The sequence below is a fragment of the Mesoplodon bidens genome (genome assembly GCF_964165515.1).
Source record: "Mesoplodon bidens genome assembly, chromosome: 4".
Classification (NCBI taxonomy): domain Eukaryota; kingdom Metazoa; phylum Chordata; class Mammalia; order Artiodactyla; family Ziphiidae; genus Mesoplodon; species Mesoplodon bidens.
In genome coordinates, this window is record NC_138160.1 from 142,355,306 (window position 1) to 142,383,078 (window position 27,773).

At 53.6% G+C, this 27,773-nt stretch overlaps 4 protein-coding genes across 5 annotated transcripts in view; 3 read left to right on the forward strand and 1 right to left on the reverse strand.

Annotated features, from left to right (window-relative positions):
* Positions 1 to 27,773, forward strand: part of GCDH (glutaryl-CoA dehydrogenase) — a 415,847-nt gene that overhangs the window by 20,314 nt on the left and 367,760 nt on the right. The gene's annotated exons all lie outside the window — the stretch shown is intronic.
* Positions 1,573 to 12,511, reverse strand: FARSA (phenylalanyl-tRNA synthetase subunit alpha). The gene is made up of 13 exons (XM_081232800.1): positions 12,327 to 12,511; positions 9,675 to 9,812; positions 9,490 to 9,588; positions 9,283 to 9,401; positions 8,134 to 8,226; positions 7,920 to 8,048; positions 7,728 to 7,843; positions 5,271 to 5,355; positions 5,060 to 5,159; positions 4,799 to 4,967; positions 4,592 to 4,669; positions 4,315 to 4,429; positions 1,573 to 3,693 (listed from the first exon to the last, which is right to left on the reverse strand). Exons 1-13 carry the CDS (start codon positions 12,471 to 12,473, stop codon positions 3,555 to 3,557), a joined length of 1,527 nt encoding a protein of 508 aa, XP_081088926.1. The 5' UTR covers positions 12,474 to 12,511; the 3' UTR covers positions 1,573 to 3,554.
* CALR (calreticulin) lies at positions 16,125 to 20,014 on the forward strand. The gene is made up of 9 exons (XM_081233650.1): positions 16,125 to 16,293; positions 16,646 to 16,747; positions 16,933 to 17,136; positions 17,582 to 17,676; positions 17,766 to 17,975; positions 18,058 to 18,171; positions 18,255 to 18,398; positions 19,030 to 19,122; positions 19,208 to 20,014. Exons 1-9 carry the CDS (start codon positions 16,203 to 16,205, stop codon positions 19,403 to 19,405), a joined length of 1,251 nt encoding a protein of 416 aa, XP_081089776.1. The 5' UTR covers positions 16,125 to 16,202; the 3' UTR covers positions 19,406 to 20,014.
* On the forward strand, positions 21,917 to 27,722 carry RAD23A (RAD23 homolog A, nucleotide excision repair protein). Of its 2 annotated transcripts, none has more exons than XM_081230522.1 (9): positions 21,917 to 22,151; positions 23,492 to 23,653; positions 23,822 to 24,003; positions 24,143 to 24,198; positions 24,332 to 24,459; positions 24,724 to 24,802; positions 24,923 to 25,056; positions 26,699 to 26,863; positions 26,946 to 27,722. In XM_081230522.1, exons 1-9 carry the CDS (start codon positions 22,080 to 22,082, stop codon positions 27,057 to 27,059), a joined length of 1,092 nt encoding a protein of 363 aa, XP_081086648.1. In that variant the 5' UTR covers positions 21,917 to 22,079; the 3' UTR covers positions 27,060 to 27,722. The 2 variants fall into 2 exon arrangements, with proteins under 2 accessions (XP_081086648.1, XP_081086649.1); XM_081230523.1 differs by having other exon boundaries at positions 21,947 to 22,151; positions 24,926 to 25,056.

Genomic DNA, 27,773 nt, shown 5'->3' on the forward strand with positions numbered 1-27,773 from the left:
GCGGCCGTTAAGTGGCGGTTGGGCTGTCTAGGGGCTGCGCGCGCAGCCGGCACCGCCGGGAGGAGCCTGTGGTCGCTGAGCGCGCGTGTGCGCATGTGTGAGGTTCCAGGGCCCAAGGTCAGTAGGGGAATCCTGAGAACCGTGCGTTCATTCCTTACGTTTCCGTTCATCTACTCTGCCCGGAGAAGTCTTTCCAATAAAAAATTCTGACCTTTGCTGTCCCTTCATTACGACCTATTGCCCTCAGTGAAAAAGTTTACGCAGTTACCACCTTGAATCAGAGTTTACCTGCACTCCAAAACCAGAAGCTCCTTGAAAGCATGGGGGCCTGGCCCTTAAGAGTTGGGCCCATACCCCTTAATAATAAGAGTAGTAATAACAGTAATGAATTAATAGTGACAACAATAATAGTAATTGGCACACAAGGAGCCACAGACTGGGAGAAAATATTTAACAACTTGTATCCAGCATCTACAAAGACCTCTTGCAACTCAGTGAGACAGAAAAACCCCAGTTAAAAAATGGTCAAAGGGGCTTCCCTGGTGGCGCAGTGGTTGAGGGTCCGCCTGCCGATGCAGGGGACCCGGGTTCGTGCCCCGGTCCGGGAAGATCCCACATGCTGTGGAGTGACTGGGCCCGTGAGCCATGGCCGCTGAGCCTGCGCGTCTGGAGCCTGTGCTCCGCAACGGGAGAGGCCACAACAGTGAGAAGCCCGCGTACCGCATAAAAAAAAAAGGGGGGGCAAAGGATTTGAAACGGTTGGGCAAAGGCCCTGAGGTCTGAGCAAGCTCAGTGCCTTTGAGGAGTGGCCAGGCCTGGTGGGGCGAGCAGGGCTTGGGGGAAGCAGTGGGTGAAGGATGAAGGGTTGGGACTTCGTCCCAACTGACTGGGAAGGAGATGGAGCTCCTCTTCGGGACACCTGTCACAGTGTTCACAAAAGGGAGACAGTGGGAATCAGCTCACATCGCTCAGCCCTTCTGTGCAGGGCTCTGTCCCTGGCCACACACTAGAGCACACACCTTTACACCAACGTCCTGGAGAACTGGGTTTCAATCTGGGCTCTTACCGCTGGGAATGATCATTAAACTGCCACTCACTCTCAAAACCCATCTTTGTCTAATAGCAAGACGATAAAATCTAAAGCATGAGACTATTATAAGGGTTTCAGGGATAAACATTTGGAACACATTAAGAGTTTAATAAACAGTGGCTAACAGTATCTTGTGGCAAAGCTGCAAGTTAAGTGAGATGCATCTTCCTGCAGCATCAGATTTGAAGATTTGAGGATTATCTACTGGGAAAAATCTTTTTTTTTTTTTTTTTTTTTTGGCAGTACGCAGGCCTCTCACTGCTGTGGCCTCTCCCGTTGTGGAGCACAGGCTCAGCGGCCACGGCTCATGGGCCCAGCCGCTCCGCGGCACACGGGGTCCTCCCGGACCGGGGCACAAACCCGCGTCCCCTGCATTGGCAGGCGGACTCTCAACCACTGTGCCACCAGGGAAGCCCCTCAGACTTACTTTTAAGCATGCATACACAAACACACTGGCACCAAACCAAAACAAAGGCAACACAGAAGATGCAAGATGATTTTTATGGTGCACGGTCTGTATAACATTTGAAAACATGCAAATTGAAACCATGTCTTGTTAAAGTGACACATGTAAGTAGCAACAGTTTAAAAGCACATGAGAATGATAAATACCAAATTCAGGAGGCGGCAACCTTAGTGGGCTGGGGGCAAAAGAAACTAGGACAAGCTCATAGGGTCTTCAAACCATTAGTCGCACAGATCTAAAAAGTGAAAGATCCAAAGCAAATATGATCTATGTTCAGATTCGAATGAACTAGGGGTGGGTTCTTGGGTGTTTACTGTATTATGCTTCATATTATACATGCTTCACCCTCACCAGCCTTTACTTTTTACATGGCTTCTACCCCTCCCTCCGTTTATCTGTTCATCCTGTCTCTCATGCCTCCCCAGGTCCCTCCCCATCCCCACCCCATGTCAGCTCCTGAAGGCAGGGACCTGAGCCAGCTTTGCCCACTGCTGGGCCTTCAGCTCATGAACACTGCTGGCACTTGAGAGATGCACGTTTCAAACTATTACATTTAGAACAGATAGGCAACAAGGTCCTAATGTATAGCACAGGAAGCTATATTGAATATCCTGTGATAAACCATACTGGAAAAGAATATTAAAAAAGAATGTATGTGTATAACTGGGTCCCTTCGCTGTACAGCAGAGATTGGCAAAGCAATGCAAATCAACCATACCTCAATTAAAAAAACCTAAAAAAAAAAGTGTACATTTATTGAATGAGGGAATATTTTTCTGTATTCCTGGATTATTTAACTTGAAATAAATAAACAAAAGATTTGAGTGAGGAGCCCTTGGAAGACTGGTGCCCCCAGGCCCTGGGACCAGCAAAACCCATGGCCTCAGCTGACTGCCAACTGCCCTGGGTATGAAAGTGGCCTCATGGTTACATAAAAAATTGTCTATGTTTCTAAAAGCATGCTGCCCCTGAAGATCTGGGCTGAGTGACGTGGTGACTGGGATTGGCTTTAAAATATTCCCATAGAAACAGGTGTGAGATGCTGCTCACTGTTCAGTGGAGTGGTGGGTCCACGGAGCTTTATCCTACTCATTCATCTCTATTCTGGGCTCATTTGAAATCCTTGAGAGTTTTTTTAAGAGTAGTTTTTTAGGGGGAGGAGAAAGGGATGAATGTGTGGAGCACAGAGGACTTTCAGAGCAGTGAAAATACTCTCTATGATACCATAATAATGAATGAATACACGTGATCATACGTTTGTCCAAACGTACATACAACACAGGCAATCAACTGTAATGTAAACTATGGACTTTGGGTCATTATGATATTGTCAAGGCAGGGGGTTTATAGGAAATCCCTTTACCTTCCACTCAATTTTGCTATGAACCTAAAACTGCTCTTAAAAAAACAAAAAGGGCAGCTTTAAAGGCTTAGCTTGCTATACGCCCCACCCCACCAATGCTGGCTCCCAGGTGGTGGGAATGCTGGCTCCTGGGGCCCCAATGCCCGCCTTGGCCTCTCCTTCCCAAATGCCCCTTCCACAGGGGTAGGGGGTTCTGTTCCCTTCACCTAGAAGAGACCTGGCACCAGGAGGTAAATCAGTAAATGCCTGATGGAGCCAGTCTTCCCTGGTGGGATCTGGCTCAGGCTGGCCAGGGGTTCCTGAGGATCCAAGACCTCCAACCCACCACGCCTCACACCCGGGGCTCCAGCACCCCTCCGCCCCTAAGGAAAGGCACCAGATGAGGGCAAGTGCCCACTTTATTAGCCAGCAGCTGGTCTGCAGGGCTCCCCAAGGCCCACCCTCACAGGTGGACAACAGAATGAACCTGCTACCCGCTCCCCTGTCCCTGGGACCCTGGGGCCAGTGGGGAAGAGGAGATACCAGGGGCAGGGGGACTGGCCTCACAGAGGCCTCGTAAGTACAAGGGGGTCACTGGCAGGGACGCAAAGGGCAGCAGGGTCTTGGGGAAGGCGGCCTATCCAGGGCGGTTCGTGTCATGCGGCCTCCTGTGTCGACGGGGGCCCCCGTTCGGCGTCTAGGCGGCACAGGGGACTGTCGTACACCATCTGCAGGTTCACCTTGTGGCCCACCAGCTCCCGGATATTGTTGATGCCGTATTTGATCATTGTTGGGCTTGGCGGGGGGACATGACATGGTTTAACACGAGGTCAGGTCACATGCTGTCTTCTGATCAGAACCTCTCTTATCACCTTCCTTGAGTAAAAGCCCAAGTCCTCCCTGGGGCTCAAAAGGCCCTGCTCAATCTGTCCTGTCACCTCCCCACCCTCATCTCCTCCCACTCTCCACCTTCACTCACTCATTCCCTCCAACCACAGCAGGCCCGCTCCAGCCTCAGGGCCTTTGCACTGGCTCTTCCCTCTGCCTGGAACGCCATTCCCCAGATATCCTCACGGCTTACCAATTCACCCACCTTCAGTCTTTGCTCAGATGCCACCTCCTCCGAGAGGCCTTTCCTGACATCTCCTTAGCCCTCCCTGCTGTGTTTTCTCTATAACACTGCTTTTGGACATACTTTAAGCTTTACTTGTTGACTTATTTATCTCACTAATTATCATCCTCTGTGTTCCACTAGCACCCCTGGCTTCATGGAAGTAGAGATGTGTATGTCATAATCACAGCACAGGACTCAGGACACAGCAGGTACTGTAGATGGGGCTGAAAGTCTGCAGGCCCCCACGCCTGGCAAGCCACCTGAGTAAGGCAGCCAATACCCTAAGTGGTTTGGGTACTCACCGCTCAAGGGAGAGGCCCCAGGCAATGACAGACACATTCTCAGGGAGCCCCATGGGCAGCAGCATCTCGGGGCGGAAGATCCCGGAGTTTCCAACCTCCACCCACTTCTTCAGGCCTGTGAAGGCAGGAGAACGACGGGGCGGCTTGTGTGGGTGATACTGGGCCTGGCAGTTAGCTTGGGAGGTGGGGTGTGGGCTTGGCAGTGACGGGGACCTGGGCTGAGCCGTGGGCAGCCTGAGACCTCCCTCCCTGTCCCAGTACTGGGTTCCACCCTGACCTTGGTGGTAGCTGAACACTTCCATGCTGGGCTCGGTGTAAGGGTTGTAGGTCGGCTTGAAACGCAGCTGGGTGATACCTGGGTGGGGAGGCAGCCAAACAGAGTGGGGGTTGGGGGGGGAAAAGGGGGGGGAGAGGGGCAAAGGGGGAGGGTCAGGCTGACGACCAAGGCATCCTCCTGCTTGCCCACCCCAGCCCACCTGCTCACCCAGCTTGGTGAAGAACTCCCGCAGGACGCCCATGAGGTGGCCTAGCGTGAGGCCGTGGTCAGCCACGACGCCCTCGATCTGGTGGAACTCGGCCAGGTGCGTGGCATCTAGGGTCTCATTCCGGAACACACGATCAATGGAGAAGTATTTGGCCGCTGTGAAGGGCTTCTGGAGATGAGAGGCAGGCCAAGCCCGGGCATGGGTGAGAAGGTCAGGATGACAGCCCTGCCCCCTCCAACGCTGCCCAAGCCCCGCCACACCTTCTGGGCCAGGCGGTAGAGGGCGCGGGCGCTGGCCGACGTGGTGTGGGTGCGCAGTAGGTTTTTCCGAGCCTCGTCCAGTTTCCAGTTGTACTTGTACCTTCAGAGGGACATACAGGAAGTCCATGATGCAGCTCTCGGCCCCCAACCTCTTTCCCCCGACACCCCTGGGTGTCCTGCCCAGGACCCAAAGTCCTGGGTTCTGTCTTACCCCTGTGAGCCATAGCCGCCTTGAGAGTGGGTCCGCTTGACGCGATGGACGTAGTCCATTGGGAGCTGCTGGGCCTGGGCTGGATCTGGGCAGGACAGAGCAACATCTGGTCAGTCAAGGAGCATTTCTCAAATAGCCACCACACTGAAAACAGATAGTGACACAGGCAGCTCCCTCCCCCGCCCTCCACAGCTGCCAGAGGGTACCTGGGAACACCTGAGTCAGTCACAACTCTCTGCCCAGAACCTTCCGTGGTCCTATTTCCTCTTTTTTTTTTGGCCATGCTGCACAGCTTGCAGGACTTAGTTCCCCAACCAGGGATTGAACCTGCGCCCTAGGCAGTGAAAGCACAGAGTCCTAACCACTGGACTGCCGGGGAATTCTCTCCTCCCACTCTTAACTGATCACTTCCTCCAGCCACAGGGCTGCCCTGCTGATCTGTGAGCACACCAGGCATGTGCCAACCTCAGGGCCTTTGCACTGGCCATTCCCTTTGCCTGGAACTTTCCTTCCCCAGGCATAGCTCCCTCCCTAACCTCTTTCCATCTTTGCTTAAGCAGCCTTCATTTTATTTTATTATTTTTAAAAATATTTTATTTAGGGCTTCCCTGGTGGCGCAGTGGTTGAGAGTCCGCCTGCCGATGCAGGGGACACGGGTTCATGCCCTGGTCTGGGAAGATTCCACATGCCGCGGAGCGGCTGGGCCCTGAGCCTGCGCGTCTGGAGCCTGTGCTCCGCAACGGGAGAGGCCACAACAGTGAGAGGCCCGCGTACCGCAAAAAAAAAAAAAAAAAAAAAATTATTTATCTTATTTGGTTGCATTGGGTCTTGGTTGCAGCAGGCATGCTCCTTAGTTGCGGCAGGTGTGCTCCTTAGTTGTGGCTTGCCAGCTCCTTAGTTGCAGCATGCGAACTCTTAGTTGCGGCATGCACGTGGGATCTAGTTCCCTCACCAGGGACCGAACCCAGGCCCGCTGCATTGGGAGCACAGAGACTTTTTTTTTAAATTAATTTATTTTTGGCTGAGTGGCGTCTTCATTGCTCTGCGTGGGCTTTCTCTAGCTGCGGCGAGCGGGGGCTACTCTTCGTTGCGGTGTGTGGGCTTCTCACTGCGGTGGCTTCTCTTGTTGCGGAGCATGGGCTCTAGGTGCACGGGCTTCAGTAGTTGTGGCATGCAGGCTCAGTAGTTGTGGCTTGCAGGCTCTAGAGTGCAGGCTCAGTAGTTGTGGCGCATGGGCTTAGTTGCTCAGCGGCATGTGGGATCTTCCCGGACCAGGCATTGAACCTGTGTCCCCTGCATTGGCAGGCGGATTCTTAACCACTGCGCCACCAGGGAAGCCTGCAGCCTTTATTTTAAATTGACAGCGTGCTCCCCCATCAACATAACGTCTCAATTCCCCCATCGCATTTACTGCCATCTTGCATCGCCGTGTTTACAGCTTACTCAGAATTAAATGCATATCTCGCCCAACCAGGATATGTGGGTCTCATCAGAGCAAGGATTTCTGTCTCATTCATGGCTGGGACTCAGGTGTTTCACAGAGACTTTGGCACACAGGAGCTCAGTCATAGGTGCAGACTCTATGCTGCACGAATGTGCAAGTTCTTATGACTCCCTTCCAGAGACACAATTTTAGTGCACCTGAAAAGCCTGACATCAAATCCCAGCTCCACCGCCTATAAGCTGTGACCCTGAGCAAGTGATGTCCCCTCTCTGAGACCTAATTTCCTCATTTGCAAAACAGGGCTAACAGTCTACTTCCTATAGTTGGTGGAGAGATTAGGACAGTGACAGCTCAGTAACTTTTATGTATATTTTTTTCTTTTTCTTGTTTTTGGCCACACTACATGCCATGTGGAACTTCCCTGACAAGGGGTCAAACCTGCGCCCCCCTGCAGCGGAAGCGGAGAGTCCTAACCACTGGACCACCAGGGAAGTCCCACAGCTCAGTAAGTTTTGGATGCTGAAATGATGACAATGGCGCTGTTGCTCCTGGCCAGGTAACAGGCACCCAACAGCCTCACCTGCCCTGCTGGTGGGGGAAACAACAACCATTTTGTAAAGTCATTCAATTTCAGAGACTACTAAGGACTGTGGAAGAAAGAAAGAACTGGGAAGCAATGTTGAAGACTAGCAGTGAGGAACTTTTAGAACTTGGGGGGACAAGGGCATGTCAGGGTGGCCTCTCTGAGGTGACATGTGAGCAGAGGCTTCATGCCAGAGCCTGCCATGAAGACCTGGGAGAAGACAGTTCTCGGCAGAAGCCACAGCACGGGCAAAGGCCCTGAGGTGGGCAGGAGGGGAGATGGAAGAAGATCACAGAAGTTGATGATAGTGGCTCACACAGGTTTGTAGGCCACACTGAGGAGAATGGAGTTTATCCTGTAAAACAGTACGCCACCCCAAAAGGCTCTGCCCAGGCCTGGCACCTCTGATGGCATGGCGGAGCCCACCCACCTCGCAGGAAGAAGGTGTCATGCTGGTCCCGTGCTGGGTGCTGCTGGGGCTGGAAGAGTGCGTCAAAGTTCCAGAAGGAGCTCTCAATGTAATTGTCGGTCGGCATCTCGGTGAACCTGGTGGGAGACACAGCCTGACTGCCCTGCCTGTGCCAAGCAGGTGGGCTAGCCCCACCCCCGGCCCCATGCTTACCCCATCTCCAGGAAGATCTGCCGGAACTGGGTGCGGACCTTGAGCAGGGGGTGCAGGTGGCCGCTGTCAGGGAGGACGCCGTGGGCTGAGAAATTGTAGGGCTTGAAGGGCCGGTCCCGCCAGGAGCCACTATGGGGGGATGCAGGGTACATGGGTCTGGTGGGGGCTGCCTACCACACCCCCATCGGCCCCCAACTCTGGGGCTACCCCCTACCTGGAGATCATCTCTGGGCTCAGCTCTGTTTCCTGCTTGGAGATGCTGGTGCTAAAGGCACTGCCTTTGCTCACCCAGTAGGTCTTCAGGGTCCTGAGGCCAGAGGACAACACTGTTACCTCCTCCAAGTGGTTTCCCTTGACCTCCCATCTGATGCTGACCCCAAAGTCACCCACCAAGTCACTCTGCTGTATTTTCTTCCTGACACTTACCATCTCCAGAATCCTCTTAGCTGGCCCCGACCTACATCCCTATGTTCATGCAGTTACTCATTCAACAAACATTTACTGAGAACCTACTGTGTACCAGGGCCTGTTCAAGGCACTAAGCATATAGCTGGGAGTGATAATAATAGATCAAGTTTAGAGAGTTTATTCCACACTAGGCTCTGTTCCATAAAATCACCCCATAATCCTGTGTGAAAAGGAGCCATTTTACACATGCATAAACAGAAGCTTGGAAAGATCAGGTGACTTGGTCAAGGTCACACAGCTAGCATATGGCAGAGCTGGGACTTGAATCAGGCAGCCCCCCTCCAGTCTTTTTTTTTTTTTTTTGGCCACACCATGCAGCACATGGGATATTAGTTCCCCAACCAGGGATCAAACCCACGCCTCCTGCGGTGGAAGCTCAGCGTCCTAACCACTGGACCACCAGGGAATTCCCAGTTTGTGTTCTTATAACTGCTAGGCCACTGCTACGTCTGCTCAAAGGAGTCGTCAGCTCTGTGAGGGCAGAGCCCCCAGGCTGTCCAGGTCCCAGCAGTCATAAACTTTCAGACAGTGCTTAGGACTGTAAAGGAAGTAAACAGGGCACAAGGGATGGAGGCCAGGAGTGAGGAACTTTTATGGAATTTGAAGGGAAGAAAGGGTGTCAGGGTGGCCTCTCTAAGGGGACACACGAGCAGAGGTTTGATGTCAGAACTTGCTTTGAAGAAGAGCAGGAAGATCTTTCTCAGCAGAAGGCACAGCATAGGCAAAGGCCCTGACATGGCATGAGCCTGGCGTGTGTGCTCGACAAGCACAGTGTGAAGGGAGGCTGGGAGGAGACTGATAGCACCCTGGCCCAGTGTGGGCAGAATGGCTCCCCTTCTGCTCCAGGGCCATGCAGGTGACACAGGTGTGAGCCTGGGGGGCGGCACCCACTCACAGTTCAGTCAGCAGCTTCCTCTTCCTGAGCTCGCTCCTCTCCTTCTCTCCCAGCTTCTCGGCCTGTCCACCCTGGACCAGCTGGAGCCGCCGCTGCACCTCATCCTCCACGCTATCCACCTGCCACAGTGATGGGCATGAGGGGCTGTGAGGGCAGGGGGCCCACCTGTCCGACTATTTGTCCAACCACCGCCCGGCAGGGACTCACCACTCTGAACACCCGGGGCCCGTCAGCAGCACTCTTGTCCACTCGGATCCACTTGTTGGACATGGCCTTGCTGAAGCCCACCTTGCCACTGGGCAGTCGCTGTGGGAGCGAGGCTGCAGTGAGGGGGACACAAGGGTCGCCCTCATCCCAACACCTCCCTAGGCCCTGCCCACTCAGACCCCTACCATGAGCTCGCTCTGGGGCAGGCCCTCTGGGGGGACGCTGCGAAACACCCGGGCCTCATGGCTGCCCTCCCGGGCAATCTCCTCGCCCTCAGCGGTAAGCTCCCAGCGCTTGGTGGAGCGCAGCTCAGCCTCGATTATCTGTAGGAAAACAGGGGGACACAGGCAGGGACAGGGTTCAGATGCAGGCACCCCCTTGCCGCAGCACTGGGGACACGGGTCAAAGAACAGCCTGTGATGCCAGCTTTGCCTCTCAGCTGTACCACTTCCCAGCGGAGTGATCTCGGCTTGTTGAGCCTCAGTAGATCTTTTGTGACACAGGGAAAAATGACAAAAATGATTCACACCTCCCCGGGTGAGGTAAAGTACTGAGGGTATTACCTGCCTGGCAAAGAACAAACCCTATCACTTTTGAACCTGGGAAAGATTTTTTGTTTGTTTGTTTGTTTGTTTGTTTTTTTGCGGTACGCGGGCCTCTCCCTGTTGTGGCCTCTCCCATTGCGGACTGCAGAGGCTCCGGACGCGCAGGCTCAGTGGCCATGGCTCACGGGCCCAGTCACTCCGCGGCATGTGGGATCTTCCCGGACCGGGGCACAAACCCGTGTCCCCTGCATCGGCAGGCGGACTCTCAACCACTGCGCCACCAGGGAAGCCCTGGGAAAGATTTTTTTAAAGTCTCGGGTGAAATGATTTATTTCCACACTTACATGCATCTCAGTGTAGCCAGATGTCAGAGAAGAACCCAGGCTGCCCACATTACACACAGGAACCCTAGGGTCCCCTTTCATTCTAATTCCTAGCTCTGCTCCCTCTCTTGCTGTGTGACCGTGGGAAAGTTGCTTAACGTCCCTGAGCAAATTTTCTTATCCATGAGAGAAGGGTGTGGTGGGCTCTACCTCAGAGAGTTGTTTTGAGTAACTAAATGAATACACAAAAAGGATGCAGAGTGCTTAGTATGCAGTAAATGCTGCATAAATATAACTACTACTACATTAATATCATCGTCATTATCCTTACAATGAACCACATTAAACTGCCACTACTTAACCCTCAGTAGCCTACACAAATGTCACTTCACATCAATCAAGGTACTGTCATCCCATACACCATAGCTTCAATCCCCTTCTGCACTGACGACCTCAGGCTTCAAATCCAGGTTTGCCTGTTCCTTCTAGTGACACTGATCAAGATTCTGACCAGTGCTTAGAAGTTGTCACGTCTGCAATATGGGGATAATAACAGTGCCATCAACTGAAGGTCACATCAAAGATTGGATGAGGGGCTTCCCTGGTGGCGCAGTGGTTGAGAGTCCGCCTGCCGATGCAGGGGACACGGGTTCGTGCCCCGGTCCGGGAAGATCCCACATGCCGCGGAGCGGCTGGGCCCGTGAGCCATGGCCGCTGGGCCTGTGCGTCCGGAGCCTGTGCTCCGCAACGGGAGAGGCCACAACAGTGAGAGGCCCACATACCGCAAAAAAAAAAAAAAAAAAAAAAAGATTGGATGAGGAATAAATCTGAGGCCAGAGCAGGGCACATCATGTAAGTTTGATGTTTTCAGCTATGTTTTTTTTTTTTTTTTTGCTGTACGCGGGCCTCTCACTGTTGTGGCCTCTCCCGTTGCGGAGCACAGGCTCCGGACGCGCAGGCTCAGCGGCCATGGCTCACGGGCCCAGCCGCTCCGCGGCATGTGGGATCTTCCCGGACCGGGGCACGAACCCGTGTCCCCTGCATCGGCAGACGGACTCTCCACCACTGCGCCACCAGGGAAGCCCCAGCTATGTTTTTTGAGTCCTAGCCTCATGGATCCAGCCTGCTGGGTGACCCACGGGTCTGTCAGCATCCTCCCCCTCTGGCTCCAGCACCCTTCCCTTGTCCAAGTCAGAAGGCTGGGCTTCATCCACGAGCTACATCTACATTTCCATGAACCTCATTCCATTCCTTCACCTGAATCCCTTCTCCATTCCAGCTGCCTCCCTACAGCCAGGGACCATACCCTGTAGTTTGGGGATATGCCAGCCTCTGCCATTGTCCCCTTGCCTCCAGTCCTGCCCGCACCAATCCTTCCCAAGAGTGATGTAGGCAGTACGCACATCTCATTGGCTCTAGCTCCTGCCATGGCCCCCCAGTACCCCTGTGAGATAAAGACCTACAAGGCCTCGCAAAATCTGGCTCTGCTGGGTCTCTCTCACCACTTGTGTCACCCCCCTACCCCACTGATCCTTAAAGCGCCATGGCTTTTCTACTCAATGCAGAAACCCGGCTCAGCTGTCATCTCCTTTGGGATGCTCTCCCTGATCCTCAGAGCTGGGTCTGCTATCACCTCTGAGTTCCCCGTGCTTCCTCATCACTCCGGTCACTTGAGTATATCCATTATACTGCAGCCTGCGTGAAGGCGGCGACTGCGTCTTTCTGGTCCACCATTCTCCTCTCCACCCCCTCAACACTGATCATGCCTCAATGGACGTTTACTGCATGAGGAACATCCGTACGCCGGGGCCCTCACTCGTTCCTGACTCCCCGCCTGCGCACCCTGGGCGGGACACATACAATTACTCCTAACCAGGCCTGAGATAGTCTGGCCTGGAGGCAGAGCCCTCCTGGCAAGGGAACCGCAGATGCAAAAGCGAGGAGGCTCGGCATCACTGGCCCAGCTCACCTCACCCAGCGCCTGCAGGCTCTTCACGGCGCCCACCACGGTCTGGTGCTCTACGCCCAGCTCGGCCGCCAGTTCAGCGCTATCCAGGCCGCCATCGGCCGCCTCCAGCCGCTGCAGCAGCACCTCCGCCACCGGACCATCTGCCATGACTGCTCCCAGGGCGCTCAGCGTGTGCCTGCCGGCGGTCAGAACAACCGGAACCGGAACCGGCGCCGGGGGGCGTGCACCGTCATCTTGAGTGTGGCAGACTATGCGGCAGGGCTCGGGGTGCCGCCATCTTGAGCGTGTCACTTGGCTAGACTGGTGGTTTCTGGTTGACCAGAGAGGTCAAATTAATGCCATCAAAGACAGACTCACAGCATTGCTTTAAGCTTCACCCAGCCCCACCAGCAGGGGCTGTGTGACCTTGGACTTCCCCCTCTCTGGGCCTCAGACCAGCCCTCCCCTGGGGATTCTTTCTTACCCCACAGGAGGGCTGTGGGTGGTGGACTCCAGACATAGTCATCCTGCTGATGTCAACTACTTTTATTTTTTTATTATTATTTTAAAAAATATTTATTTGTTTATTTGGTTGCACTGGGTCTTAAGTTGCAGCTCTCCAGCTCCTTGGTTGCAGCACATGGGCTCCTTAGTTGTGGCTCCAGGGCTCCTTAGTTGCGGCATGCATGTGGGATCTAGTTCCCTGGCCAGGGATCGAACCCAGGCCCCCTGCATTGGGAGCACGGAGTCCTAACCATTGCACCACCAGGGAAGTCCCTGATGTCAACTCCTTTTTTTTTTTTTTTTTTTTTTTTTTTGCTGTACGCGGGCCTCTCACTGTTGTGGCCTCTCCCGTTGCGGAGCACAGGCTCCAGACGCGCAGGCTCAGCAGCCATGGCTCACGGGCCCAGCCACTCCACAGCATGTGGGATCTTCCCGGACCGGGGCATGAACCCGTGTCCGCTGCATCGGCAGGCGGACTCTCAACCACTGCGCCACCAGGGAAGCCCTGTCAACTACTTTTAAATTTTCAAAAGGAGCTGGGTAGGGACCAACCCTATTTATAGAGGGGAGAAGGACTCAATACTAGTATATTATTGAATAATATATTCAAGGTTGCAGCTAACCTGTATGGACATTCTCCCCTGTGCCCAGCCCAGTGCTAAGTGCTTCAGGTGTACTTCATTTTCCCGAAACTGTATGATGTAGATACTGATATAATATACATTTCACATATGTGAAAACTGAGGCTTGGAGGGTGGTATGCCTTGCCCAAGGTTCTGCAAGGAGCTGGTGGAGAGTGTCAGAAATTATAAACACTCCAGAGCCTGCCCCCTCCTCCCCATACCCCTGCTCTGAGAAGACCAGTGTCAGGGAAATAATTTGTAGTATAGATCAGTGCTGTCCTATAGAAATATAATTCAAGATACTGGGAATTCCCTGGTGGTCCAGTGGTTAGGACTCCACTATTCCACTGCAGGGGGCACGGGTTTGATCCCTGGTCAGCATGCCACAGCTTGGCCAAGACAAAACAAAACAAGAAATATATTTCGAGATAGAAATGTAATTTTACACATTTTAGTAGCAACGTTAAAAACAAAAGGGGTGAAATTAATATGAAGAATTTATAGAACCTAAATGTCCATATTTTCATTTCAACACTTAATATAAAACTACTAGTGAAATATTTTACGTTATTTTTTCACACTAAGTCTTCAAATTCTGATGTGTATTTTCCACTTACAGCTTAGTTCAGAGCAGCTACATTTCAAAAGGCAATAATCACATGTGGCCAGTGGAGACTACATTAGACAGCACAAGTAGATTCTAATCCCAGATCTGCCATTTCTGTCCCTCAGCCAAATCACTTAATCCTTCTGTGCCTCAGTTTCCTCGCTTGGATGGAAATGATACGAGCCCAGGTTACTGTGAGAATTAAGTGGAATAGTACCCACACACGTATGCAATACTTGCTGGTACTAAATTGAGTGTGGACTCTGTGTTAGGTGCTGTTCTAAGCACCTACTCATTTAGCCATCACAACTGTTATTTGAGCGTGGTAAATGGGGTTACTAATATCCCCCAATGCTGGACCTACAGTGAGGTCCTGATAAAAATTCAGAATGCATCCCTCAAAGTCTCTTCTTAGCTTCAAAGCACTTTCCCCATTTTTGCTTATTTAATTCCAGCAAGAGTCCTTCTTTCCTTGCTTCTGTCACACGTCAAGTAGGTTTTAAGCCTGTTCTGTGCCCGGTGCTGCAGGAGACACTGTGGGGTGGGGGTGGGGGGATGGTGGGGTGAACAAGACAGGCACAGTGTCTACTCTCTGGCAGGAAGCACCTAGCCCATGTGTCCCTGACACATGGTGGAAGGGAGGGAAGGCGGGGGAAAGGACAGTGGAAGGCCTAGAGTGGTCATCCCAGACTTGGGGGGTCCTCGTTGGGGAGGACCAGGTTGGGCAATACTGGATACTGTCTTGGGGAAGGGGCAGAACCCCAAGTTCTCCAAGACTCCTCATTCCTCTCTTTTCTGAGCCCCCACCACTAGAGGGGAAGCACCCCCTCCCCACCCTTTTGCCAGGATCCCCCCCTTCAGCAGCAGTTTACTTCCACTTCCCAGGTCCAGAGCCAATTTGCTCAGAGTTTGGGAAAGCCCCAGCTCTCCATCCTCCTTCCTGCAGCCTAGGGGCAGGGAGCTGGTGTGTCACTTTCAGTCATGTGCCTCTGGCTTCCGAAGAAGGCTCTAGTTTCAGGGGTCCTGGCCACCTCCCTTAGACCTTATCTTCCCCACCATCTGTCCTATTTTTTCCCTCCCCAACGGAACCCCCTGCCCTCTCATCTTTAGCCGTTTAATTGCAAAAGCAGGCCGTTTGTGGGAGACCACAAGGCAGCGACCCCTTTCATTTACCGGCTGAGGAGGGGATGGGGGGTAAAGGACAGGCTGCAATAAGGCGAACAACCGTAGGAGACCCAGCCTATAGTCACAACTTCGAGCCGTTGAGGGCTTCCTTCCCTCTGTCCCAGACATCCCTAAAAGCTTTGAAAGCATTTCTGCCGGCCAGCAGCTGGCCGGGGTCGCTCCTCTTGGCCTTTCAGGAGCTCCTGTGCCTCCAAAGAGGCTAAATGCCTTGCCCCAGCTCACACAGCAGCAGTCTGACAGGCTGCCAGGGAACTAGGGGCCGTACGGAGGAGAGATCCGTCACTCCCCCCGCAGGCCTGCACAGCTCTGGCGCTGGGGTGAAGTGAAGCCCCAGGGCTCGATGCCCTCTGCCCCATCCTGGCGGGGCGGGGGGCGGGGGTTAAAAGAGAGAGAGAGAAAGAGATGGAGGGAGAGAGGGTCGGAGTGGTGGGGTTCCCCAAATTCAGGGTAGAAAAGGCTAGGAAAACCTTGCCTACCCATCCCTATAGAGGAGATAAGCGGAATCGATGCTGGAGCAGGGCCCTAGCTCTAAGCGGCGGCACCTGCGCTCGCGCGGATTCTTTAAACGCCTAAATCTCTAGCGCTGCTAGCGGGCGAGGGCGGGGTTGGGCCGAGGTCTGGTCACATGACCTGGCCTGAGGGGCTCGAGGCCCCACTCCACCGGTGGGCGACCCCCACAACGCGTGGTCGACCTTCATTGGCCAGCGGTGCGGCCAATAGAAATCGGCCATCTGGGAACCCAGCGTTCCGAGGCACAGCCTAACTTGCTGAGCCCATAAGGGCCCAATGGAAAGGCACAGCTGTGGCCACAGACCAATGATAAGGTGGAGGAGGAGGGCCAAGAGGCCGGACCAGGTTGGTTTGAGAGGCGGCCGGGTATAAAATCGCACGGCTGGCGGCACCGTCTGTCCCTACTGCAGAGCTACTGCTGGTAGAGTGACTTAAAGGGCCAGCGCGCCGCCGCCCCCTCGGCCCGCCATGCTGCTACCCGTGCTGGTGCTGCTCGGCCTTCTTGGCCTGGGCGCCGCTGAACCCGCCGTTTACTTCAAGGAGCAGTTTCTGGACGGAGGTAACTCGAGGCCGTCCTAACGACGCGGCTGGCCCCCCAGCCCATATCTGCGTGTCGCCTGTAGTTACTGCTCAGAGGACCAACACAGTGGCCTCAGGGACTAGAGCCGCAGGCGATCTTTCCTTCTGCGTCCCTGGGGAGCGGGGAGGGCGCGGCGGCCTTCCGCGGCGGGAGTTAGGGTTCGCCCGAGGATCTTTTAAGCCACCAGAGATGTCAAGCTAGAGGTTGGGATGGGGACAGTCGGGGGGAGGGGGAATCTCCTTCCTTGCCCCCAGCAGTTTGTAGCTCCTGGTAGATGTTTGGTGGGGGGTGATCAGCACCGCTAATCTGACCTGCCCCTTTGGTCCCCTAGACGGGTGGACCGAGCGCTGGATCGAATCCAAACACAAACCGGATTTTGGCAAATTCGTTCTCAGTTCCGGCAAGTTCTACGGTGACCAGGAGAAAGATAAAGGTAAGAGCCTACGGGTGGGTGCTCAGATCCAGGAGGACTTCCTGGAGGAAGCCCTAGTCACCACACAGTTTGGGTATCCCTAGAAGTAGAACAGGTGGAGGAAGGGAGAGTCGTCTGTATTTCCCATCCTGAGGGTCTCCCGGGGGTTGTTGCTGAGCCGTGATCTGACTACCGTTCCTTGCTAGGGCTGCAGACAAGCCAGGATGCCCGGTTTTACGCTTTGTCGGCCAGATTCGAGCCCTTCTCCAATAAGGGTCATACACTGGTGGTGCAGTTCACCGTGAAACACGAACAGAACATCGACTGTGGGGGCGGCTACGTGAAGCTATTTCCAGATGGTCTGGACCAGACAGACATGCATGGAGATTCTGAATACAACATCATGTTTGGTGAGCGGGCCCCACCCTGATGCTGACCTCTGATTAGTTAGAGGGAGTTTGAAACCCCATGAGTTCTTTATAGCCCATGAAAAGGGGTCTTAAGATCATAGAAAACACTTAAATGGTTAGACATTTCTTTGGAGGGGAAGCTGAGAGGATAGTTACAGTTAGTAGCAACTTTCTGCATTGTTATCGTTGATTTAAGACTGCTAATTCACGCGATTTTATAAGGTAGGCATTTCCTAATTCTGCAAGTAAAGATACTGACTTCTAGAGCACTGATTTTTTTTTTTCTTTAAATCCCTAATCGCGGTCCCTTAGAGATATCTGAATTTTGTCTTTTCACCTTGACAGACGTGAGTTTAAGAACCAAGTTTTCTTTTTGTAAATGGGTGGGGAGGGGTTCATAATGGTGGACAACCTCTAGCTCTGACCGGATCTGCTTCTCATTAAGGCCCGGACATCTGTGGCCCTGGCACCAAGAAGGTTCATGTCATCTTCAACTACAAGGGCAAGAATGTGCTGATCAACAAGGATATCCGTTGCAAGGTGTGCTCTGGGGCTGGTGACAAATGGCTGTAAGGGAAGGCTCAGAGGCCAACCTGGTGGGCGGGGCACTGATCTGCCACTCTCTTCAGGACGATGAATTCACACACCTGTACACACTGATTGTGCGGCCTGATAATACCTATGAGGTAAAGATTGACAACAGCCAGGTGGAGTCAGGCTCCCTGGAGGACGATTGGGATTTCTTGCCTCCCAAGAAGATAAAGGATCCTGATGCTGCAAAGCCTGAAGACTGGGACGAGCGAGCCAAGGTTGATGACCCTACGGACTCCAAGCCTGAGGTTCGTTCTTGGGCAGGGGCTCCCCACCATGGAGGGTGTGGAGGACAACTGGGCCAACTCTGACCTCCTAATGTACCTTCAGGACTGGGACAAACCTGAGCACATTCCTGACCCTGATGCTAAGAAGCCCGAGGACTGGGATGAAGAGATGGACGGAGAGTGGGAACCACCAGTGATTCAGAACCCAGAGTACAAGGTGAGACTGGGGCTCTGAGCAGGGTGGTGCACAGTGGGGAACGCACTGATCTCCACTCACCCACCAGTTCACTTCTTCTGCAGGGTGAGTGGAAGCCCCGGCAGATTGACAACCCAGATTACAAGGGCATCTGGATCCACCCAGAGATCGACAACCCTGAGTATTCCCCTGATAGCAACATCTACGCCTATGAAAACTTTGCTGTACTGGGCTTGGATCTATGGCAGGTGAGACACGGAGGGAAGAGAAGGATCCCAGGACCTCAAGTGCTCAGGGTCAACCCAGGAGGAAAGGGACAAAGGAGGTCTGACTTCAAAATGGTGCTTTTTTTTTTTTTAAAGAAATTCCTGGTTTGTCTTTATGGCATGCTTACAGCACCCACTATGAAGTTGTACTTACTAACTTCTTGGTACTTTTTCAACTACCTACGGGAACCAACTCATTTTATTGCCCCCAACAACCTTAGAAGGTGGTTAGATAACCCCATTAGAAAATTAGGTTCACCGGGACTGAATTTTTGTCTGTTCTGTTCACTGATGTACCTTCTGCACCTAGAATGGTGCCTGGCACGTAGTAGGTACTAGAGAAATATTTAAAGAAGGGAGTGAGACCCCTTTTTAGAGATGAAGAAATTGAGGTGCAGAGAGGTGAAGTCACCAGCCCAAGGTCATGTAGGCAGGAAATGGCAGAGCTGGGGTTGGAACCCAGGCAGCCTGTTTTTTAACTGCAACATTCAACTGTAGCGTTGTGTAGTGGTTATGGGAATACGGGCAAGAGACCTTTTCGAGGCCAAGGCCAACAGGTATATCCCCTCTGACCACCCTTCCGACCACCCCTCTACTCCCTGGCCCCATACAGGTCAAGTCTGGCACCATCTTTGACAACTTCCTCATCACCAACGACGAAGCATATGCTGAGGAGTTTGGCAACGAGACATGGGGTGTTACGAAGGTGGGACCAGGGTCCAGTCTTGGGCTTGGGGGTGGGCAGGGCTGGCAGGGGAGTCCGGGCCCTGAGGTGTGTGGTTTGCACACAGGCAGCAGAAAAACAAATGAAGGACAAGCAAGACGAAGAGCAGAGGCTAAAGGAGGAGGAGGAGGAGAAGAAGCGCAAGGAAGAAGAGGAGGCTGACAAGGAAGATGAGGACAAGGATGAGGATGAGGAGGAGGAGGATGAGAAAGAGGAAGAGGAGGAGGAAGACGCTGCCGCTGGCCAGGCCAAGGATGAGCTGTAGGGGCCACACCGCCGCCTCCAGGGCTGGACTGAGGCCTGAGTGCTCCTGCCGCAGAGCTGGCCGCGCCAAATAATGTCTCTATGAGACTGGAGAACTTTCATTTTTTTCCAGGCGGGTTCCAATTTGGGGTGGATTTTGTTTTTGTTCTCCCCCTCCCTTTTTTTTTTTTTTTAAAGTTGTTTTTTTTTTTTTTTTAAACTGGTGTTTTGTCTCTGATTCTCCTTCAGCCCCCACCCCTGGCCTTCATCTTTCTTGATTTGACATCTTTGCTTTCTGCTGTCCCCTTATCTCCCCAGATCCCTTAGTTCCCCTCCAACTTGGGGACTCAGGGTGGGGTGTGGCGTGAAGGAGAAGCCCCAGGCCCAAGATTCCATCTGCTCTCCTTCCTGGATCCCACAGGGGGGTAGGAGAAGAGGGTGGCATCACCAGCCCCCCAGCACTGAGAAAGAATGGGGCTCCTAAGCCCTGAGCTCTGACCTTCCTCTCTCCTTTCTCCTCTGCCCCCAGGACTGGGCCAGTTCCGAGTGGGGCAGCGGGTTCTAGCTCGGCTCATACTGAGAATGTAAGAACTACAAATGAAATTTCTATTAAATTAAGTTTTGTGTCTTCCTCCTGTGTTTCCTTTTGGGGTAGGTGACTCTTAAGTGAGGCTCATTTTGCAGCCACTACAAGTGTTGGTTGAATGTCCCATAAGGTTACAGGGGCCCTTGTTTATCCCCAGAACCCCAAACAGGTGGGAAAGAGTAACTATTCTAAGTGCCATTACAAATACTCCACTTATTAACTCATTGAGTCGTTGCATCAAACTGGTGAGTTTTGGTTCTATTACCAGTTGTGTTTGCTGAGGAGACTGAGATTTAGTAAGAGGTGGGGTTTGAACCCACACCTTAGCCACCAACTTGTACCAACCGTTTTACACTGTGCCGCATATGTACGTCTTAACCTATTAAGGAGCAAGACTACACAGAGCTACTGGACAGTTTTAAGCACATTTTCTTAGTATTAGCCAGTGTCAAAAGCTATTAATTCTCTTTATAGTCAAGGAAATAGGTTCAGAAATGGTATCTATCTTGTCCAGTGGTCTTCAGTGGCCAAGTCAGGATTTGAACCTCTTGAAGGGAAAGAGGTGGCACCAAGGGATGGTGCAAAAGTGGCAGAGGAGAGTGTGGGCCCCCAAGGTTGGCCTAGGCCCACCCCTGTTGGGGTCCTGAAGGCTGCCACTTATGTCCAGTGGGTGGTTGGGAACTGATGTCCCTTGTTGCCAGAGGTAAGAATCCCTCAGCCAAGTCTGGCCTATTGTGGAAACTTCTTAGCTCAGGGCATGCAGTGAAGGGAGAAGCAGCAGGACCTGGCAACAGTTGGGTAATGAGTGAGGTGGCGGGAGACTGCCTGGTGTCCTACTTGGATGGGAATGTTGAGCAGGTTAGGAGGCAGGTAATGGTCAGTTGAGGATTGCGGGGGGAGAGTCCACCCACTCACTGGAAGATAAGACCATCACCTCCATCCTGTCTGCCAAAGCACCCTCTTCAGCTTTGGCCACCCAACTCTTCAATTCCTTGTTCCTTGGATAGGCCTCCTTTGAGCTTCCTGTGTCCTGTGGCCTGTGGCCTAGCGCCACCCTTCTGGGAAGCCTCCAGGATTGGCATATCCAGGGAAAGTTTAAGGAGATAATTTTGTATTCAGTGTAGGGGAGCCTTGAAAGTTAACATCTTCCTTAAAAACTGGGGTCAGGGCTTCCCTGGTGGCGCAGTGGTTGAGAGTCTGCCTGCCGATGCAGGGGACATGGGTTTGTGCCCCGGTTTGGGAGGATCCTGCATGCCGCGGAGCGGCTGGGCCCGTGAGCCATGGCCGCTGAGCCTGCGCGTCTGGAGCCTGTGCTCTGCAACGGGAGAGGCCACAACAGTGAGAGGCCCGCGTACCGCAAAAAAAAAACCCAAAAAACAAAAAAAAAACTTTGGGGTCAGACTGGGGGTAGCTGGGTGAACAAAGTGATCGGGGAAGGAGCAGCAGAGAGGTGGGGAGACCCAGGAGCTAGAACTGTTAGATTCATTCCAAAAATCCAGCTTTTCCCTCAGGAATGGATGGGGCCACAAAATGGCCTCGTGTCCCCAGTTCCTTGGCCAAACGTGTTTACAGAGTTTTCGTTTAATTGTTGGTGACCTTTCAAGTATCCTTTGTAGTTCTTTCAGGGCTTGACAGGCTTCCTGTCAGGGTAGCCAGACCAGAATAAAACTCATTTGGAACGAGCAAAAAAACACGAACATTTTATGTAAGAAATGGAAGTATAACAAGTACATGAAGTTTGTTTAACGTCAACAAATAAATGAAACTCGTAGGCTTGAAACTGGGGACATCGGAGCCATTTTGTGGCCGCATGACGTCACCGCTAACGGGCATGGCGTCACTCGCAGGAAGCCACGTGACGGTTGAGCTAGAAGCCCCCCCACCCCCGGAGCAGAGTTTAGTCTGCGCATGCCTGGCTCGAGGCCGCTCTCTTGTGCATGCTCACGAAGGCAAAGGGGGCGCACTCAGAACACGTGCTGCGGTGGTCGGCGCGCGCACCGCCTGCCCCGGAAGCGGTCGGTGTACGGCGCGGCTGGGCGCTAAGATGGCGGCGGCGTGAGTTGCATGTCGTGTGAGGATCCCGGGGCCGCCGCGTCGCTCGGGCCCCACCATGGCCGTCACGATCACGCTCAAAACGCTGCAGCAGCAGACCTTCAAGATCCGCATGGAGGCTGATGAGACGGTGCGAGCCAGGCCGGAGCCCGGGAGCGGGAGCGACGGGTGCTGGTGATGGGGTGGGGGCGGGGGCGGGGAGGCCGGGATCCTGACAAGAGAGGCGGGGAAGACGGCGCGGCGCCGGGCCGTGCCCATTCTCCCAACGGGCCTGACTTTCCCAGATACCCTGATGGTCCCCGGCTCAGCCCCTGGTGGCTCGGGCGGAGCTCTTGGATCTCTCTCCAGGCGAGGCTCCACCCCCGGGGCGCCCGCCAGGCCCCGGGTCCAATGTCAGTGTCTTCGCGGGGCGCGGGAGCCGCGGGCTCGGATTCCCGGCCGGCCTGCTCTGGGATGGGTCCTCCGAGTTCCCAGCTTTGTAAGCTTCTCCTCGGGACGTTGGTGGCCGAATCTGGGAGTAGTGACCAGGAGTTGCCGGGTGATGACAGCAACGACGATAATAATAAACGGCCTTGAGTTTCAGTGGTCCTTGTTTGTTCTTCACCAGTCGCTGAGCGTTTTTATGTTATCTTACTAAATCTGCGAAGTAGGCTTGTCATTCGGGGACTCTGAGTCTCCCCACTTTACAGATGCGGAAACTTGGATTAAAGAACATTGGTATAGTTGCATATGCACAAAGCAAGTCATGGCAGAGCGGATTCAATTCGGAATTGCCTCAAGTGAGAGCCCACGGTCTAAACATGATGCTGTCCTTTTAGCTGAAAAGAGACTTAGGACCTAACAAACGTATGTACTTGGCACTTGTTGCACAATTTCCCCCACGAGGGAGACATTGAAGTTCACTTTTCGTAGAAAAGGAAACAGACTCAGATTTTTTGACCAGCCTAACTCTTTGATTTGGGGCAAGTTGGTTAATCTCTCTGTACTTCTGTTTTTCTCAAATATAAAATGAGGCTAATGGTAACTGTTTCACTCAGTTATTATGAGGCTTTAAACTTGTGACCCGTGTACCTTTACAATAGCGGTGTCAACTTAGGATTCTCTTAGTAAAGGTCACTCTCAGCAGCATGGAGTGAGGAATGGTCCTATCTCCCGTTTATGTTGATTTGCATTTCATCATGTTTACATCATCTGAAATATGTGCTTTTTCTTCTCCCAAATAAATGTCATCTCTATGAGAACAGGGACTTGTGTTGAGTTTTGTTCTCTGCTGTATCGTCAGTGTCTAACCCTGCACCTGGCCCATATCAACTGTCCAGCAAATATTGTTTATTGGTGGAATGGTCTAGTATGCTTGATTATGAAGCTTAGCTTCTCAGCCATCAGGGCTTGCAGCCTCCCCCCTGTCCCCAAACTAGAAGGGAAGAGAGAATCTCAGGGTTTGCAGTGACTGTCTACCCCTTCCTCCAGGTGAAGGTGCTGAAGGAGAAGATAGAAGCTGAGAAGGGTCGTGATGCTTTCCCCGTGGCTGGACAGAAACTCATCTATGCTGGCAAGATCCTGAGCGACGATGTCCCCATCAGGGACTATCACATCGATGAGAAGAACTTTGTGGTCGTCATGGTGACCAAGGTGGGTGATGTATGCTGGTTGGGAGGTTGGGTGGATTAGCTGGGGAGCTGGCAAAGAGCATGTGTGCCCAAGAGAGATTAGCCATGAACAGGGTGGGGCTGAGATGTGGAAGGATGTTGGGGCTAGATAGAGTTACTGATGCCTGCTCTCTTTTTCTGGGTGTCACAGGCCAAAACTAGCCCAGGCACCTCAGTACCCCCAGAGGCTTCACCCACTGCTGCCCCGGAGTCTTCCACATCCTTCCCATCGGCCCCTGCCTCAGGCATGTCCAGTCCCCCACCTACCGCCAGAGAGGACAAGAGCCCATCGGAGGAATCAGCCCCCACGACGTCCCCGGAGTCTGTATGCGGGTAAGGCAGGGAGCAGCAGCCCCAGATTGGGCCCTGTCTTTCCGGCACATTTCAGCGCCCACGTTCGTGGTTCCACACACCTTGGGGGAGGGCAAGCCACCAGAAGCCAGGGTCCGATTTCTCTCTCTTGAATTTGCAGCTCTGTTCCCTCTTCAGGTAGCAGCGGGCGAGAGGAAGACGCGGCGTCCACGCTAGGTGGGTGGGTGGTCCCCAGAGCGAAAATGACTGGGTGCCCCAGCCATCAGCTGGGCCTTGTGGGGGTGTGGGAGGGCCTGGGAGCTGTCCTTCCCTCTCCTTGGTGACCCGCCTTTTGCCGCTCCCTCCACAGTGACTGGCTCTGAGTACGAGACGATGCTGACGGAGATCATGTCCATGGGCTACGAGCGGGAGCGGGTCGTGGCTGCCCTGAGGGCCAGCTACAACAATCCCCACCGGGCAGTGGAGTATCTACTCACGGTGAGGTGGGGCTGCTGCCGCCTGGGGAGTCCTCAAGGGAGCATGCAGGCTTCGGTGGCCTGATGGCTAGTCAAAAGCTGCCCCCAAAAGCCTTTGGGTTGTGGTTCTAGCCAGGAAAGACCTCCTGCAGGAGCCTGGACATGAGCGATGGGGTGGACCTGTGGAGGGCAGAGCAGAGGCTTCACGTGTCTCCCGCGAGGGCTGAGTATGCAGGAAGGAGGCAGTGGGCAGTCTGTGCTTTGAACTAAATAGGACCCCTGACAGGGAATTCCTGGGAGCCCCGAGCCAGAACACAGTTCTGTCCAGGAGAGCCAAGTACCCGAGCAGCCGGCCACAGAAGCAGGTGAGTGGATCGGGAGGTGTGCGTGTGGGGTGTCTGCTGTCAAGGCACCTGACTCATCCTACCGCCCCATACTTCAGGGAGCCCAGGGTGGTATCTGACCACACCCTTTCCTCCTGCCAGCAGGAGAGAACCCCTTGGAATTCCTGCGGGATCAGCCCCAGTTCCAGAACATGCGGCAGGTGATTCAGCAGAACCCGGCGCTGCTGCCAGCCCTGCTTCAGCAGCTGGGCCAGGAGAACCCCCAGCTTTTACAGGTACAGGCCTGGGGGCAGAGGGAGTCAGTGCAGGTAACATCTCCCTTCTCCTGTGGGTACCACAGCCCCAGAGAGTGAGCCTGGCCCAGCGTGGTATGTAGGCATCTCTGTGCTTGGAAAGCAGGGCTGACGACAGCCTTCTGCTGTTCCGTGCGACCTAATGACCTACATGGTTTCATGTAACGCTCTCCACCACTCTGTAAGGTGTGGGTGCTCCTGTCATCTCCACTCCATGGAGGAAGATGTCAGAGGCTTGGAGCAGCCTGGCAACTGGTGGAGCGTGTGTCTGCCTCCAGTCTCTGGATCCTGTGCTCTGGCTCCACTCCGCGTTTAGCTGTTGCTTCCTGAATGTCCGTAGGGTTGTATGGCAGCACCCAGGACTGCTGTGCCCTAGTTGGTTTTGGGACCACCGTGCTCAGCAAGGCTCCATCCTGTCCTTGAAGGTTCCTAGGCAGAGGGGCAGTGGCCACTGGGTGTGACAGGGTCTTCTGGGTCCTCTGTGAAAGCCTGCGTCTCCTGATTCAGGCGTCTGCTGCTTCTGCCCCCGACTTTTCAGTCTCCTTTGCTGACTCCCGCTCACCTCCAGATGTTGGGCCAGGGCTGCGCATCTCCATTTATCTGCAGTCAATCCTGGGGCTTTCAGTCTGGCGACCCTTAAATCCATATGACCAGTCTGGACCCTCTGGATGCCATGCTCTCCCGTGACTGACTTGATACCTCCGTGAAAATGCTTTCTAGATATCCAAGACCAGAACAGATCCTCCCAGCCCTCCCTAACCCCGCCAGGACCAACCTGGGGTTGCTTGAGCCCCAGGCACTGGGGGCCTGCTGGGGTTGTCTCTCACCTGTCCTCTTTGCTCTACTTCCAGAAGATCTCACTCACCCCAGCCCTGCACTCCACCTCTGTGGCTGCCACCTCATCTCCCAGGTCCGCTGGCAGCCACCACCCAGTTCTCTCCATCTGCACAGACCCCACAGTCCATTCTCCACTAGGAGCCAGATTCCTGAAAAAGCACTTTTTCCTTTGATGTGTAAATTTTCAGATGTACATAAAAAGAGAGAGAGGCATATTAGAACCCCCAGATACGCAACACCCAGATGAGTTAATCTTTTTAAAAGGTACACAGATGTCTTTCCCTATTTAATCCTTACCACCGTGGTGTCCCATCATACTAGAAGAAAGCGTATCTGGTCCCTGCCTCTCTGATCTTCTGCTTCCTCCTTCCCTTCCTTGTTTACTGTTTTGCCACATGGATCTTTTGCTTTTGGAATTCCCTGGGCCTTTGCACTTGATGTTTGCTCTACGTGGAGGGAAACTTCCTTCCCCATCCAATACTTCATAGGGCCCTCGCTCCTGGCCTAAAGAGTCTTTCCCAGCCCAAGATCTACCCTAATGTATGTCACGCCCAGTATTTACATTGTAAGTGGCTGTCAACTTGCTTGTTTATGGCCTGTCTCTCCACCCTGGAACATCAGCTCCTCTAGGACGGGGCCCATGTCCACCGTGTGGCTGTTTGGTCAGAACAGACACCCTTTAAATATTGGCTGAGTGAATGAAAGAAAAAGCAAGGGCTGTGACAGGGACCTGGGGAAGGGGGGGACGAGGGCTGTGGGTCACCATCACTTCCTCTGTCTCCCACAGCAAATCAGCCGGCACCAGGAGCAGTTCATCCAGATGTTGAACGAGCCCCCTGGGGAGCTGGCAGACATCTCGGACGTGGAGGGTGAGGTGGGCGCGATAGGCGAGGAGGCCCCACAGATGAACTACATCCAGGTGACACCGCAGGAAAAAGAGGCTATAGAGAGGGTAAGAGATCTGGCTGAGAGGGGTGACCTCATGGGTGGGCAGGGCCCCTACCTCTTGCTCATACCTGCCCATCTTCCCGCAGTTGAAGGCCCTGGGCTTCCCAGAGAGCCTGGTGATCCAGGCCTACTTCGCTTGTGAAAAAAACGAGAACTTGGCTGCCAACTTCCTCCTGAGTCAGAACTTTGATGACGAGTGATGCCGGGAGGCCAGGCCGCCCACTGCTCCCTCCTCCCCACCCCCAACTCCACAAAAGTTTTATAAAAGAAAAAAATATATATATATTCATGTTTATTTAAGAAGTGGAAAAAAAAATCAAAACCTAATAAAAACCAAAACACTCCACCCCAACTTCCCACTCTCCTGAAGTGGCCCTGCATTCCCATCTTGGCCTGAGAAGACCTGGGCCAGACAGCTGTCCTCCCATCCCCCACCCGAGCCCAGCCTGCTCCAAGGAGCTGGCAGGACTGGAGGTGACAGATGGGCCCCTCTTGGCCTCTGTCCCAGCTCCCTGCAGCCAGATGGAGAGGCGGCTGCTTGCTTCCCCATCCCCCAAAGAGCCCCTGAGAGCTCCCCCGCCCTCCTGCAGGGTGAGGGGAAGCTGGAGCTCCAAACTTTGATTCTCCATTGGAGTGGCCCAAATCTTTCCATCTGGGGTGAGCACTCAGAGGCCCAAGACCCCTCCATGGTCTGGCCTTGGCCTCCATCCTGCATCCTTTTGCTGGGGAGGAGGAGGTCTGGTTTGTCTTGCCTGGGGAAGGGGAAACATCAAAGTCATTCTGGAGGTCAAGGCCACCCCCCAGCCCAGAACAGAACCGTGTCTCTGATAAAGGTTTTGAAGTGAATAAAGTTTTAAAAGCCAGTCCTGTGGTTTGTGCCTGCTGGGGCATCCCACTCCAGCTTATATGGGTCT

Bases quoted from the DNA above. Each gene is read 5' to 3' on its own strand.
- FARSA (XM_081232800.1), bottom strand. From the start codon at position 12,473: ATGGCAGATGGTCCGGTGGCGGAGGTGCTGCTGCAGCGGCTGGAGGCG. The intron at 8,049-8,133 runs GTAGGGGGTAGC...ATCCCCCCATAG, and splicing joins AGCCCAGAGATGATCTCCAG to TGGCTCCTGGCGGGACCGGC. The intron at 5,160-5,270 runs GTAAGACAGAAC...GTCCCTCTGAAG, and splicing joins GGCGGCTATGGCTCACAGGG to GTACAAGTACAACTGGAAAC.
- CALR (XM_081233650.1), top strand. From the start codon at position 16,203: ATGCTGCTACCCGTGCTGGTGCTGCTCGGCCTTCTTGGCCTGGGCGCC. The intron at 17,976-18,057 runs GTTCGTTCTTGG...ATGTACCTTCAG, and splicing joins CTACGGACTCCAAGCCTGAG to GACTGGGACAAACCTGAGCA. The intron at 18,399-19,029 runs GTGAGACACGGA...GGCCCCATACAG, and splicing joins TGGGCTTGGATCTATGGCAG to GTCAAGTCTGGCACCATCTT.
- RAD23A (XM_081230522.1), top strand. From the start codon at position 22,080: ATGGCCGTCACGATCACGCTCAAAACGCTGCAGCAGCAGACCTTCAAG. The intron at 23,654-23,821 runs GTGGGTGATGTA...TGGGTGTCACAG, and splicing joins TGGTCGTCATGGTGACCAAG to GCCAAAACTAGCCCAGGCAC. The intron at 26,864-26,945 runs GTAAGAGATCTG...ATCTTCCCGCAG, and splicing joins AAAAAGAGGCTATAGAGAGG to TTGAAGGCCCTGGGCTTCCC.